The sequence below is a fragment of the Haematobia irritans genome, chromosome 1 (assembly GCF_050003625.1).
Source record: "Haematobia irritans isolate KBUSLIRL chromosome 1, ASM5000362v1, whole genome shotgun sequence".
Classification (NCBI taxonomy): Eukaryota; Metazoa; Arthropoda; class Insecta; order Diptera; family Muscidae; genus Haematobia; species Haematobia irritans.
Window position 1 is genome coordinate 147,730,881 of NC_134397.1, and position 16,868 is coordinate 147,747,748.

The 16,868-nt window shown below is 35.6% G+C and overlaps 1 protein-coding gene across 4 annotated transcripts in view; it reads left to right on the top strand.

Annotated features, from left to right (window-relative positions):
- Positions 1-16,868, top strand: part of Cow (Proteoglycan Cow) — a 503,428-nt gene that overhangs the window by 467,683 nt on the left and 18,877 nt on the right. For 3 of the 4 annotated variants that reach the window (XM_075291879.1, XM_075291881.1, XM_075291880.1), the window contains 4 exons: positions 399-518; positions 5,581-5,680; positions 5,782-6,177; positions 16,651-16,788. In XM_075291879.1, the coding sequence (XP_075147994.1) occupies positions 399-518; positions 5,581-5,680; positions 5,782-6,177; positions 16,651-16,788 (754 nt within the window). The remainder of the gene's footprint in view (positions 1-398; positions 519-5,580; positions 5,681-5,781; positions 6,178-16,650; positions 16,789-16,868) is intronic. The other variant, XM_075291882.1, reaches the window with a different exon arrangement.

Consider the following 16,868-nt stretch of genomic DNA (forward strand, 5'->3'; position numbering starts at 1 on the left):
TTATTTGACTGGATTTATCTCTTACATTTATCCATGTTACCAACAATAATTTCATTCATATATATGTGTGTGTTTGGGTGTATAACACACATTCATATATACATATACATGCATACTCTCTGCATGTATTCCGTTATGGTATTGCGAATACATTTGAATGAATGATGCGCTCTTTTGATGATTGGATACTGGGTGTGGGTGTGGGTGTGGGTTACGATGACGGTGATGTATCCTTCATGTATTCGCTATTGTGTACATATCCCGTACTCACATCGAACAATATCTACAACACGATTTCCTACAACACCAATAATGATGTGAATAACAACAACAATTATTCATTCCCTTTTTTTGCACTCACGAAAACGAAATGACGAACGAACACACATACACAACAGGATAAGGATGATAACAATCGTCATTACAATCACATCAATTCACAATTCACTTTCACGCCAGAAGAGATCAAATATGACAACAAGCATTACAAATATCTCAAGTATACTGCTTACAAAAAGGTAAGTACTTCTCCATCATATACTGTGGCACACATATACAGACAAAAGAACTTTATTACTTTTGAGTGTTAAAATAGCGAAGAGACGATATAAATGTACAAAAGACATGCATATTATTAAAAATGAATGGTTTTATACCCTCCACCATAGGATGGGGGTTATATTAACTTTGTCATTCCGTTTGTAACACATCGAAATATTCCTCTAAGACCCCATAAAGTATATATATTCTCGGTCGTGGTGAAATTCTGAGTCGATCTGAGCATGTCCGTTCGTCCGTCCGTCCGTCTGTTGAAATCACGCTAACTTCCGAACGAAACAAGCTATCGACTTGAAACTTGGCACAAGTAGTTGTTATTGATGTAGGTCGGATGGTACTGAAAATGGGCCATATCGGTCCACTTTTACGTATAGCCCCCATATAAACGGACCCCCAAATTTGGCTTGCGAGGCCTCTAAGAGAAGCAAATTTCATCCGATCCGGCTGAAATTTGGTACATGGTGTTAGTATATGGTCTCTAACAACCATGCAAAAATTGGTCCAAACCGGTCCATAATTATATATAGCCCCTATATAAACCGATCCCCCAATTTGGCTTGCGAGGCCTCTAAGAGAAGCAAATTTCATCCGATCCGGCTGAAATTTGGTACATGGTGTCAGTATACGGTCTCTAACAACCATGCAAAAATTGGTTGACATCGGCCCATAATTATATATAGCCCCCATATAAAGCGATCACCCGATTCGGCTTGCAAGGCCTCTAAGAGAAGCACATTTCATCCGACCCGGCTGAAATTTGATACATAGCGTTAGTATATGGTCTCTAACAACCATGCAAAAATTGGTCCACATCGGTCCATAATTATATATAGCCCCCATATAAACCGATCCCACAATTTGGCTTGCGAGGCCTCTAAGAGAAGCAAATTTCATCCGATCCGGCTGAAATTTGGTACATGGTGTTAGTATATGGTCTCTAACAACCACGCAAAAATTGGTCCACATCGGTCCATAATTATATATAGCCCCCATATAAACCGATCCCCAGATTTGACCTCCAGAGCCCCTTGGAAGAGCAAAATTCTTCCCATGCGGTTGAAATTTGGTACGTGATGTTAGTATATGGTATCCAACAACCATGCAGGAATTGGTTCCTATCAGCCCATAATTATATATAGCTCCAATATAAACCTATCCCCAGATTTGACCTCCGGTGCCTTTAGGAGAAGCAAAATTCATCTGATCTGCTTGAAATTTGGTACGTGGTGATCGTATATGATTTTTAACAACCATGCCAAAAGTGGTCCATATCAGTCCATAATCATATATTGCCCCATATAAACCGATCCCGAGATTTGGTTTTGGAGCCTCTTGGAGGGGCAAATTTCATCCGAGTCAGTTGAAATTTGGTACATTGTGCTAGTATATGGTCGTTAACAACCATGCCATATTGGTCTATAGTTATATATATCCCTCAGATAAAGCGATTTCCAATCGGTCCATATCAAGTTCATAATTGTATATAGCCCCCATATAAGCGACCCCCATATTTCAATTCTGGCTCTCTACGTACCGTGCAAAAAGTCCATATCGATTCGTAATTATTTGTAGACTTAACTATACATAACTTTTTTGTCTAATATATACCACGTATGGACTAACTCAGAATTTAGAAAACCATGTTAATAAGTTTTAAGATACCAAATTTTCGCAACATCCCACTCAAAGAAAATTTTTCGTTGATATGGTATTTTATACCCCGCCCAACACTGTGGAACAGGGTATTATAACACAGCAAAAAAAAGCGCCGACAAAAAAGTAGTGAAAATATTCTTTTTGGATCTGGAAGTAATGCAAATTTGACCCAAAACCGATGAATTTAACATGGGCTTGTTGTACGACGGATGTCCACCATTTCAACAGCCGTTGCACTGAATTTGCATCACTTCTTACGGTGTGATCCGAATTCAGTGCTTTCGATGTGAATTTTAAAAAAAATGTCATATTTTGTCAATCTTACGCTTGCCTGAAACATTTGACACAAAATATGAAATTTCGCAATATTTCTTGATTTGATTTTCGCCAAAATGAATTTGTAATTTGTACAATTTTCTTAATTCCTACTCTGTTGTTAAACTTTTTGAAACAAACAAGTTAAAATTACCCATTAAAAATAAGAAAAAAGCGAGTTATAAAAAACAAGCATTATAAAAAACAAGCATATACGGCCGTAAGTTCGGTCAGGCCGAATCTTAAATACCCACCACCATGAACCAAATATTAGGGTTTCCTTTGAAATTTCAGGGGGGTTTGAGGACAAATCAAGCAGAGCAGTTCAACCAATACACTTCCCGGAGATAAATTTAAAGATTTTGCCTATGAAGACTATATCAGATTCTGGATTTGTAAGAACCATTTTTGTTTTAGAGGAATTAATAACATCTCTTGTAAGTGTGCAAGAAAATTATAAAATAACGTCTTGATTTGAAATCTTAAATCTGTAGATTTTCACCCGAGAAGTAAAATCTGGAAATTTTACATTGAGTTTCAAGCAATTTTCATGATCGGTGCGCCTTCTATTCCAGGCAAATCGGATAAAAACTACGGATTCTAGAAGCCCAAGAAGTAAAATCGGGAGATTAGTCTATATGGGGGATATACCAAAACATGGACCGATACTCACCATTTTCGGCACACCTCTTTATGGTCCGAAAATACCTCCAGATTTCCAATTTCAGGCAAATTGGATAAAAACTACGGTTTCTATAACCGCAAGACCCCAAATTGGAAGGTCGGTTTATATGGGGACCATACCAAAACATTGACCGATGCTCACCATTTTTGGCACACCTCTTTGTGGTTCTAAAATACCTATAGATTTCCAATTTCTGGTAAATGGAAAAAAACTGCGGATTCTTGAAGTCCAAGAAGTAAAATCGGGAGATCGGTCTATATGGGGGCTATACCAAAACATGGACCGATACTCACAATTTTTGGCATACCTCTTTATGGTCATAAAATACCTCTAGATTTCAAATTGGATAAAAACTACGATTTCTATAAGCCAAGACCCCAAATCGGGAGGTCGGTTTATATGGGGACTATATCAAAACATGGACCGATATAGCCCATCTTCGAACTTGACCTGCCTGCAGGCAAAATACGAGCTTTTGCAAAATTTCAGCATGATTGCTTCATTATTGAAGACTGTAGAGTGATTACAACAGACAGACAGACGGACATGGTTATATCGTCTTAGAATTTCTCCCTGATCAAGAATATATATACTTTATATAGTCGGAAATCGATATTTCAATGTGTTACAAACGGAATGAAAAAATTATTATACCCCCGTCACCATTCTATGGTGGTGGGTATAAAAAGTGAATTAAAAGAACTTCCTGTGCAGTTATAATAATAAAGAACATCTTTGGGAGTGTATCTGCTGTGTTTCCGATTTGGGCAAAAATGCCTAATATATCCACATTTTCCTTGTAAAATCGCCGTCGAAAACTTCTAAAAATGACTCAAATTTTCCTATATATCTCATACATATCTATCGACCGATAAATCATAAATACACGGTTACGAAGTTGGCTAAAAATTGGATCGCACTTAATGTTTCCCATATTTATACCCTTCACCACTACTGTGGTACAGGGTGTAATAAGTTTGTGCATTTGTATGTAACGCCAAGAAATAGTGGTCATAGACCCATCTTTTAGTATACCGATCGGCTTAGAATTAAATTCTGATTCGATTTAGCGATGTCCGTCTGTCTGTCTGTCTGTCTGTCTGTCTGTCTGTCCGTCCGTCTGTCTGTATATGTAATTTTGTGCACAAAGTACAGCTCGTAATTTAAGTCCGATCGTCCTCAAATTTGGCACAGGGCCGTTTCTTGGGACAGAGACAATCGCTATTGGTTTTGGAAAAAAATCGGTTCAGATTTATATAGCTGCCATACACGCAAAGAAAAAAAAAAACGTTTGGAAAACGTGTACCGAAAACGTTTTTCTTTTGTTAGAGTTTTTTGAATTGTATACACTGTTATCACCAAATAAATTCGTTTGTTACAAAATTTTAATTTTTTCAATAAAAAAAGTTATTTTTGAACCATCAACACAGTCCATTTCGTTTATATCAAACACTTTTCTTTTCTAAATTTAGGTCTTTAATAAGACACATTTTACAGTTTATAGTAAAAATTTAATATAGTAGAATGTAATGTTGAACATTTTTTCGGAATCTTCCGACCATATCTGGAATATATGTAAAAAAAAAACTTTGGTCGAAGCAGGGATCGAACCCACGACCCCTGGCATGCAAGTCGGACGTAACAACCACTGCTCCAAGGTGCCCAACTAAATGTATTTTTCTGTTAAATAAACTTTGTTTAATCGGCTCGTGGGCGCTGCAAGCTATGCTATATAAATATAACTTATATGGGTAATTGTCTATTGATGATTGTGTTGGCTTACAAATTGCATGGTCCGCGGTTCGATTCTCCGTCCAGGCGAAAGGTAAAAAAAAAATTTAAAAATTTATAAAATCGTATAATTTCTTCTACATTGTTTGTGTTACAGAAAAAGGAGCTAAGAACTAAAAAGCTTCGTGGAAGTGAGAACGATGTGAGGGAAAATGCAATTAGCCAGAAAAATTTTTTTTTAGTTAGTCTTTATGAAATTGTTTTTACATCCTGGACAAAAATAAACGTTTATCACAAAAAGTATCACAAAAGGGCCATTAGTCTTAGTTTTAAGTCTGTAGATTTTGTAGAACTCTAAATAGTGTTGTCCAAATCGGGTCAGATTTAAAGTATATGGGAACATAAATCTTTATGTATAGCACCCAACAAATTTGAATAACTTGAGATGGTATCAAAAATATAGAGCAGGGTATAATATAGTCGGCCATAGTTGATTGGTGTCGTTGCAGCTCTTGCAATTGTGATATTCGCCATCATAACAGCCTATTTGTCCAAGATAGACCGAGCCACCTCACTCTAGTGAAATAATTCATTCTTTGATATTACTCTTATTTATGGTAATTATATCTTTGCAGGACAATCAACAATATCAAGAGGATAAACATAAAATCCGAGGATATAATGAAGTCATTGAGAAACCTCAAAAATATCAAAAGAACAATAATATCAATAATGGTAAGTAATGGAAGAGAAGTAGAGTAGATCTCCTATATAGACCCTAAAAAAATTCAACAAATACAAATTCGCAAAACATAAAATCATTCCTTGTCTCACAGGTTATCCATCCAAATCGCCCGAATGCAAACCTCAACAATTAACAGCCATTGGAAATCGTCTCTTGGATTGGTTCTCTGTCATTATGGCTGATAGCAAGAAACGCCGCCAGCATAGTCAAAAATCCAAAGCTCATTTCCCTCCCGCCTGCAAGACCGAAGCCAAATGGATGTTTGGCCATTTGGATCTGAATAATGATGGCTACCTATCGCTACAAGAGATGTACGATTTGGAGCATGATCAAAATGAACGTTGTATCAAACCATTCATTGATACCTGTGATCTGGATCAAGATAATTCCATAAATACACGCGAATGGTGTCGTTGCTTTGAGAAAACAGATCGTCCTTGTGCTGCGGTACGACGAAGAATCGCTGGCGATTTTGCAGGTGAGATAGGTACAGGTGGACACTTTAATTTCTTTTCCTTTTACAACCAACCAAACCAAAAAAAAAAACTGAACAGAAATCAAACCAACAACACAAAGCCCAATAGGCCAAGCCAAGCTAAGATGAGAGTTGGATTATTTCTCTAAGCAAAAATAATCGAAAATTTTCGACGTTTGCCCTTCACTAGAAATTTTTGGAACTTTTCTCACAGATCCTTTAAAATGCTTCAGGTTTTCTTTATTCAAAAGATTATTCACATATCTATGTTTTTCGTATATATCAATATTTATATTTAGATTTTATTATATCATTTTATTTATGATTTGCTTAAGGTTACCATTTAAGATAGTTATATAGACTTTTGTACTAAAAATATCCGAGTAGATTGAATAGTATTTCCTCGCAGATTATAGTTAATAATATCCAAGATGATGAAAGAAAATAAACAAGTATATACAGCAGTAAGTTCGGCCGGGCCGAATCTTAAATACCCACCACCATGAATCAAATATAATAGTGTAAAATTTCAGGGGGGTTTGAGGACAGATATTTTCCCAAGCAAAACAGTTCAACCAGATCGCTTCCCACAGATAAAAGTAAATATTTTACCTACGAAGACTAGATCAGATTCTGAATTTATAAGAACCATTTTTGTTTACGTTTTAGAGGAATCATAAACATCTCTTGTAAGTGCAAGAAAATTATGAAATAACGCCTTGATTTGAAATCCAAAATCTGTGAATTTTCATCCCAGCTATTTAAATGACTACGAGAAGTAAAATCTGGAAATTTTGCATTCAGTTTCAAGCACTTTTCAGGATCAGTGCGCCTTCTATACCCTCAATAAGTGAAATCGGTCTATATGGAGGCCTTTCCAAATGGACCGATAAAACTAAATCATATACACTTTGTTATGGGTCTAAAATGTCAGTATATTTTCAATTTGTGGCAAATCGGATAAAAACCAAAATTTCTAGAAACCCCAGGAGTTAAATCGGTAGTTCGTTGTAATGGGGGCTATACCAAAACATGGAAGGATACACACAGTATTCAGCACATTAAATTGTCGTTCTAGAATCTAAACCCCAAATCGGAGGGCCGGTTTATAAGCGAGCTATATCAAAAGCTGTACCGATACTCAATATATTCGGCACACCTCTTTATGGTCCGAGAATACCTTTAGATTTCCAATTTTAGGCAAATTGAGTAAAAACTACGGATTCTAGAAGCCCAAGAAATAAAATCGGGAGATCGGTATATATGGTGGCTATGTCAACACATTGACCGATAATCACCATTTTCGACACATCTCTTTTTTTTCTAGAATACCTCCAGATTTCTAATTTCAGGCAAATTGGGTAAAAACTACGGATTCTAGAAGCCCCAGAAGTAAAATCGGGTAATCGGTCTATGTGGGGGCTATTTCAAAACATGGTCCGATAATCACCATTTTCGGCACATCTATATGGGGGGGGGCTATATCAAAACATGGACCGGTACTCACCATTTTCGGCACATCTCTTTATTTTCCTAGAATACCGCTAGATTTCCAATTTCAGGCACATTGGGTAAAAACTACGGATTCTAGAAGCCCAAGAAGTAAAATTAGGAGAATGGTCTATATGGTGGCTATATCAAAACATGAACCAATATTCATCCATTTTCGGCACACCTCTTTAAGGTCCTAGAATACCTCTAGATTTCCGATTTGAGACAAATTGGGTAAAAATTACGGATTCTAGAAGCCCAAGAAGTAAAATCGGGAGATCGGTCTATATGGGGGCTATATCAAAACATGGACCGATAATCACCATTTTCGGCACATCTCTTTATTTTCCTAGAATACCTCTAGATTTCCAATCTCAGGCAAATTGGGTAAAAACTGCGGATTCTAGAAGCCCAAGAAGTAAAATCGGGAGATCGGTCTATATGGGGGGCTATATCAAAACATGGACCGGTACTCACCATTTGCGACACACGTCTTTATGGTCCTAGAATACCTGTAGATTTCAAATTTCAGGCAAACTACGGATTCTAGAAGCCCAAGAAGCAAAATCGGGAAATCGGTCCATATGGGGGCTATACCAAAACATGGACCGATAGGCACCATTTTCGGTACACTTATTAATGGTCCTAAAATACCTCTAGATTTCCAATTTCAGGCAAATTGGATAGAAACTAAGGTTTTTATAAGCCCAAGACCCCAAATCGGGAGTTCGGTTTATATGGGGACTATATCAAAACTTGGACCGATATAGCCCATCTTCGAACTTGACCTGCCCGCAAACAAAAGATGAATCTGTGCCAAATTTCAAGACGTTAGAGCCATTATTGAAGGCTGTAGCGTGATTACAACAGACAGACATGGTTAGGTTAAGTTAGGTTAGGTTAGGTGGTAGCCCGATATATCAGGCTCACTTAGACTATTCAGTCCATTGTGATACCACATTGGCGAACTTCTCTCTTATCACTGAGTGCTGCCCGATTCGATGTTAAGCTCAATGACAAGGGACATCCTTTTTATAGCCGATTCCGAACGGCGTTCCACATTGCAGTGAAACTACTTAGAGAAGCTTTGAATCCCTCAGAAATATCACCAGCATTACTGAGGTGGGATAATCCACCGCTGAAAACTTTTTGGTGTTCGGTCGAAGCAGGAATCGAACCCACGACCTTGTGTATGCAAGGCGGGTATGCTAACCATTGCACCACGGTGGAGACAGACATGCTTATATCGACTTAGAATTTCTCCCTGACCAAATGTTATTTTCTGTAGAAAATGTTGTTAAAATTTTACTTGCATAGAAAATGTTGTCAATATATTTTTTTTTTCTACAGAAAATTTCGTCAAAATTTTATTTCTTTAGAAAATTTTGTCAAAATGTTGGTTCATGAAAACCTCGAAGGAATTGATACATTCTATTCAAGTATTTCTCAAATCTGTATCGAATCCAAAAATTACCAATTTTATGGTGGTATGCATGTATGGTTGTTAGAAGGCATATACTGACCAGTGTTGTCAGCATTGCTCTTGTTCTCAGATTAGGACGGTTTCGTCCCCAAAAATCCCCAAAGGGATGTCCACTACCCCGATCAAATATTGAAAAATAAACTAGGGAATTTCCAAATCCCTGACAATTTGAAGAAAATGGGGTGAACTTTTCTTCAATTTTCAATATGCCAGGCAAGGAGAGGACCCCTCCCGTTCAAGAATCAAAAAATCATGTACCCATATTAATATTATAACCTCCCCCATGATCTCTGTAAATTTCAAGCAATTCAGAAAAGTTTGATTTTTTCACCATAGATTAAAGAAAAAATCGGGCAAGGGGGAGGCAGTACTCCCAACCAAATATTTAGCCTAAAATAATACCAAAATATTATACATTTAGACAATATACTGTAATAATTTAAGTTTTTATTATAAAGTAGAATCTTAGATGTGTTAACAATTTTAACATCCATAAATACAAAGCTATAATATATATTAAATCAAAGTGTAATACAAATGACTGACATTTAGGACAACAAATATAGTATTTCCAATAGAAGTACTGGTAGTTAAGTGATATTAATGTAGTTCCCCCACATGGATCATAGTAACATATATTCGAATTATATTGAAAATAGCATTTGTGCTTGAATTTTAGATATATCAGAACTCTATCAATAGTTAAACACCAATGAACACTCAGAACACTCTCATATCACAAAATCCTATATAAATGACACCTTTTCACAATAATGCTAAACAATAGTTAACAAATTGTTTAATATACCCACCCAAAAACAACAGATACTAAGTTTTACAATACCTTCCACGTAACAAAGACAATTAGCTAGATAAATATAAATTAAATTAATTTTTAGTTTGTTTGAAATGTTTTTTATATTCAGTTTTGGTCTGTATTCAGGTAGTATTGATACGTGAAAAAATCGAAATATATATATATGCATTTTAATTATACCTAAAAAGTAAAGGGTGATTTTTTAAGAGCTATAGAAAAACTTTTCAAAAAATATATATTATTTAGAAAAATGTATGCAATTCTTATTTGAATCGGTAGTTCGCGGTCAATACATATTCATACAAATGTTGACTGCGACCGCGCCTGAAATGGTCGCTTAAATCAATTTTGTCATAGTGTTTCAGCCATTTTGAGAGCCACTGTGCTGCAATGGTTACCATGCCCGCCTTGCATATATAGGTTCGTTGGTTCAAACCCAGTCTCGACGGAATACCAACAAATTTTTCAGCGCTGGATTTTCTGATTCAATCACGAAATTAATTGATCCAATTAAATTTTTAATTGGTATATCTTCAATCCCACAAATGATAGTAGCAGTTTTAATTAGACATAAAAAAATACTTGAATAAAAAATTAATTGATTTTATGAGCAAATTTCAATTAACTTTAAATGGATTCAATTAAAAACTTTGACTTTGACTTTGTGTTTTCAATTTATAATTTTAAGTTTAATTAAACGATTGACGATTGTTTGAAATAAATTATTAATTAAGAAATAAAAAATTTCCATCACCTTTTCTAACTGACTTAGTCTTCCAAGTTTGATTAACAAGTTAATTGGATCAATTAATTTTTGATTAAATTTTTAAATTTAAGCCAATTAGGCCAATGACTTAATATTTATATCCTGATTAAAAAGTTAATTGTACCAATTAATTTATTAATTGAAAAAAATTTCAACTTCAATCAACATTTTAATTGGAACAAGTATATACGGCCGTAAGTTCGGCCAGGCCGAAGCTTATGTACCCTCCATCAGGGATTGCGTAGAAACTTCATCTAAACACTACCATCCACAATCGAATTACTTAAGTTGCGGTAACGCTTGCCGATGGCAAGGTATCTTAAAACCTCCTAACACCATCTTCTAAATTGTATGTAAGTCCATACGTGGTATATATTAAATCACAAAAGATCGATCCAATACGTATATAATTCAGTTTGACAAAGTAAACATAAAATTTTGACAAAATTTTCTACAGAAATAAAATTTTAAAAAAATTTTCTATAGAAATAAAATTTTCACAAAATTTTCTATAGAAATAAACTTTTGACAAAATTTTCTATAGAAATAAAATCTTGGTAGGTTATCTTTGGCTCGAGTGGCAACCTGATTATGAACCGAATAAAATTTGAACAAAATTTTCTATAGAAATAAAATTTTGGTAGATTATTTTTGGCTCTAGTGGCAACCATGATTATGAACCGATATGGACCAATTTTTGTGTGATTGGACCAATTTTGGTATGGTTGTTAGCGACCATATACTAACACCACGTGCCTAATTTGAACCGGATCGGATGAATTTTGCTCCTCCAAGAGGCTCCGGAGGTCAAATCTGGAGAATGTTTTATATGGGGGCTATATATAATTATGGACCGATATGGACCAATTCTGGCACGGTTGTTAAAGATCATATACTAACACCATGTTCCAAATTACAACCGGATTGGATGAAATTTGCTTCTCTTGGAGACTTCGCAAGCCAAATCTGGGGATCGGTTTATATGGGGGCTATATATAATTATGAACGGATGTGGACCAATTTTTGCATGGTTGTTAGATACCATATACCAATATCATGTACCAAATTTCAGGCGGATCGGATGAAATTTGCTTCTCTTTGAGGCTCCGCAACCTAAATCTGGGGATCGGTTTATATGGGCGCCATATATAATTATGGACCGATGTGGACCAATTTTTGCACGGTTGTTAGAGACCATATACCAATACCATGTACCAAATTTCAGCCGGATCGGATGCCATTTGCTCCTCTTTGAGGCTTCGCAAGCCAAATCTGGAGATCGGTTTATATGGGGTCTATATATAAATATGGACCGATGTGGACCAATTTTTGCATGGTTGTTAGAGACCATATACCAACATCATGTACCAAATTTCAGCCGGATCGGATGAAATTTACTTCTCTTTGAGGCTCCGCAAGCCAAATCTGGAGATCGGTTTATATGGGGTCTATATATAAATATGGCCCGATTTGGACCAATTTTTGCATGATTGTTAGAGACCATATACCAACACCATGTATCAAATTTCAGCCGGATCGGATCAAATATGCTTCTCTTAGAGGCTCCACAAGACAAATCTGGGGATCGGTTTATATGGGGGCTATATATAATTAAAGACCGATATGGACCAATTTGTCCATGGTTGTTAGAGACCATATACCAACATCATGTATCACATTTCAGCCGGATCGGATGAAATTTTCTTCTCTTTGAGGCTCCGCAAGCCAAATCTGGGGATCGGTTTATATGGGGGCTATATATAATTATGGACCGATGTGGACCAATTTTTGCATGGTTGTTAGAGACCATATACCAACACCATGTATCAAATTTCAGCCGGATCGGATAAAATATGCTTCTCTTAGAGGCTCCACAAGACAAATCTGGGGATCGGTTTATATGGGGGCTATATATAATTAAAGACCGATATGGACCAATTTGTCCATGGTTGTTAGAGACCATATACCAACATCATGTATCACATTTCAGCCGGATCGGATGAAATTTTCTTCTCTTTGAGGCTCCGCAAGCCAAATCTGGGGATCGGTTTATATGGGGGCTATATATAATTATGGACCGATGTGGACCAATTTTTGCATGATTGTTAGAGACCATATACCAACACCATATACCAAATTTCAGCCGGATCGGATGAAATATGCTTCTATTAGAGGCTCCACAAGCCAAATCTGAGGGTCCCTTTATATGGGGGCTATACGTAAAAGTGGACCGATATGGCCCATTTTCAATACCATCCGACCTACATCGATAACAACTACTTGTGCCAAGTTTCAAGTCGATAGCTTGTTTCGTTCGGAAGTTAGCGTGATCTCAACAGACGGACGGACGGACGGACGGACATGCTTAGATCGAGTCAGAATTTAACCACGACCCAGAATATATATACTTTATGGGGTCTTAGAGCAATATTTCGATGTGTTACAAACGGAATGACAAAGTTAATATACCCCCATCCTATGATGGAGGGTATCAAAAGTATATAAGTTCGGCCAGGTCAAATTTTATGTACCCTCCACCATGGACTGTCATCCACAATCGAATTACTTGGGTTGTGGTAATATTAACCGATGACAAGTTATCTTAAAACCTCTTTACATTGTCTTCTAAATTGTAAGTTAATCCGTACGGGGTATATAATGGACAAAAAGAAGGCCGATTAAATACGAATATAATTCAGTTCTTGATCGGGGAGTCTATAAATAATTACGAACCGATATGAACTATCGCTTGTTAATTAAAGAGCCAGAAGGGAAGTCGATTTATATGGGGTCTGTTGAAATCACGCTAACTTCCGAACGAAACAAGCTATCGACTTGAAACTTGGCACAAGTAGTTGTTATTGATGTAGGTCGGATGGTATTGAAAATGGGTCATATCGGACCACTTTAACGTATAGCCCCCATATAAACCGACGCTCAGATTGGCTTTCGGAGCCTCTCGGAGGAGCAAAATTCATCCGAATCGCATGAAATTTGGTACATGGTGTTAGATTACAAACATGCAAAAACTGGTCCACATTGGTCCATAATTATATATAGCCCCCATATAAACCGATCGCCAGATTTGGTTTGCAGAGCCTCCACGAGAAGCAAATTTCATCCGATCCGGCTGAAATTTGGTACATGGTGCTAGTATATGGTCTTTAACAAACATGCAAAAACTGGTCCACATTGGTCCATAATTATATATAGCCCCACATATAAACCGATCCCCAGATTTGGTTTGCGGAGCCTCTAAGAGAAGCAAATTTCATCCGATCCGGCTGTTTTTAACAAACATGCAAAAACTGGTCCACATCGGTCCATAATTATATATAGCCCTCATATAAACCGACCCCCCGATTTGGCTTGCGGAGCCTCTAAGAGAAGCAAATTTCATCCGATTCGGCTGTCTTTAACAAACATACAAAAACTGGTCCATATCGGTCCATAATTATATATAGCCCTCATATAAGCCGATCCCCCGATTTGGCTTGCGGAGCCTCTAAGAGAAGCAAATTTCAACCGATCCGGCTGAAATTTGGTACATGGTCCATATCAGTCTATAGTTATATATAGCCGATCCCCAAAAATAAAATAATAAAATAAAATAATAATAAACCAAAATTTTATTTCTTTGGAAAATTTTGTGAAAATTTTATTACTATAGAAAATTTTGTCAAGATTTTATTTCTATATAAAATTTTGTCAAAATTTTATTTCTATAGAAATTTTGTCAAAATTCTATTTCTATAAAAAATGTTGTCAAAACTTTTTTGTATAGAAAATTTTGTCAAACTGAATTATTTATGTATTTAATCGGCATTTTTTGTTTAATATATATGGTGAGAAGACGGTGTTAAGAAATTTTAAGATACCTTGCCACCGGCAAGTGTTACCGCAACCCAAGTAATTCAATTGTGGATGACAGTCTGTAGTGTAAGTTTCTATGCAATCCATGGTGGAGGGTACATAAGATTCGGCCTGGGCGAATCTTATGTACCCTCCTTATGAACTACTGGTCGTATATACTCGTTTTATTTAAAAAAAAAAATCTCAAATGGCAAAAAGCCACATATGACCACTAATCAACTGTAAAAGTTTTCAACGTTCTACCGGTAAATAGCTGAGAAATAGGAAAACTGAAAAAATACGGGGTTTTTGGTTGGTATTTTGGGAATGGTATATATCTTAGAACCGTTTTTTCTGCAAAGCTCAATAAATATCATAATGAAATCATCATTACTTGAAATGTTATAAAGGTTTCAACTGCAAAAATTGTATTTCTCAAGAAAAAAATGTGTTCATTGCTCGAAAAAATATCGACGTTAGTAAAGGTATTTGAAAGTCCTCTCAAGTTCACTAACTCTGGTGATATAGTGAAGCATGGAAAAGCTGCTTACCAGCCATCAGATTTTCAAGGCAATCTGCATTGTTTGCCCATATCTCGATCTTACAATGTTACTTTAGTAATGAAGTAATGAATGAATAGAAGTACTTTTCTCCTGTCCTTGTGAAAGTAAATAATATTTACATTTAATATTCACTTTTACATATTTTCCCTCTAAAATTAATTGGTACACTGAGAAAATATTGTCGTGAAGTCAAAAAATGCTTGTCCTTAAAAAACGAACGGGAATATCGTTTAGCATAGTATACGAATATTTCCAAGGTAAAGTTCTTTTCATTCTCCAGAAGTCGATGAAGTCGTTTTGCCTTTATAGTTATGTGATTTGGCTTAAAATTGGATAAGTTTAAATGAAAAAAATGTAGGACTAAGTGCAATTTGGCTTTAATAATTGTAAAAAATTCTTTACAGTTAATGACATCAGCTTTACATTTGTTGACATTTTGTATCTTGACTACAAAGCTAAAAGACGTTCAAAACTAAAAAGTGATTCTCAACACTTTAGTTTAAATACGTTTTGTACTCGAAACATAGCAAAATTTCTACTTGAAGTCGAGTCTGAATTTGGAAATTTAAATTGTCGTTAATTCGAATAGCACATGAAGAAATAAGCAGAAATAACGAAGAAATTCAAATTTGGTATCATATATTCAAAAATTTTCTCTTAAATGTATCCTTAACACAATCCCACGCCTCTTTGGCTCAGAACCAATACCAAAACCATAAAGGCCAATTTTGTTGAACCAGACAACCTTTTTTTCAGTGTAAATAAATTTTTTGTTGGGTTACAAGCACAAAAAAAAATATTGCCGTTTCGTACCCATAATGAACGAACAAAGAAAATTGCAATAAGTAGAAGGCAATGAAATTGATTTTTTGATGAAACGAAAAATTTCATAAATTTTTTCTACAACCATAAAAAAAGTTCTTTCCTCTAGAACGAAAGTTTAGACAAACGAAATTCCATGTTTTTATATATTATTTTCTTTTCGAGCAAATAAATTCGTATTTATGATATCTGATTCAACGATTGTCTCTAAATTTTTTTATTTGTCTTTAAAGAAACATTTGCATTGGCAACACAAATCTTCGTTTAATTGAAATTCCTTCCTCAGAAAAGAATTTTACTTTAAATTTACTATTTAAAATTTTTCTCAACGAAGCTACCTGATACTATGACCAAACACAATTTTTTTATTTTATTTTCTAATCTTAGCTGTGTTTTACGAATTCAATCAATTTTTTAACAAATAGCATTGTAAACAATTCCCCCAAAATTACTCGTATTCCCAAAAAAATCCTCCAAAAAAAAAAAACACACTCAATACACAAAGAACTATCCTCCCGATTCAATTCTGCTTTTGCTTTGAAACTTTTTTCCAATTCTAATTTTCGATTCTCTCATTCATTTATGACAAAAGTTAATTGCACTTGGCTTTAATTTATTCACATCGCCAATAAAAATTTAAATTTATTTTCAATTTTTCTTCCTTCCACCTTCTATCACCACATATATACAGGAGCCTATGCACCGGATTGTGATGTCCAAGGCTTCTATAAGCCCACCCAATGCCATAACTCGGTAGGCGTGTGCTGGTGTGTGGATAAACATGGAGTTGAATTTGCCAATACCCGTACTCGAGGCAAACCAAATTGTGGTAAGTACTGCAGGAGATATTGAATTAAGGACATTTTTTATGGCAATCTGCAATCACAATTCACCAAGTGATAAAATTCA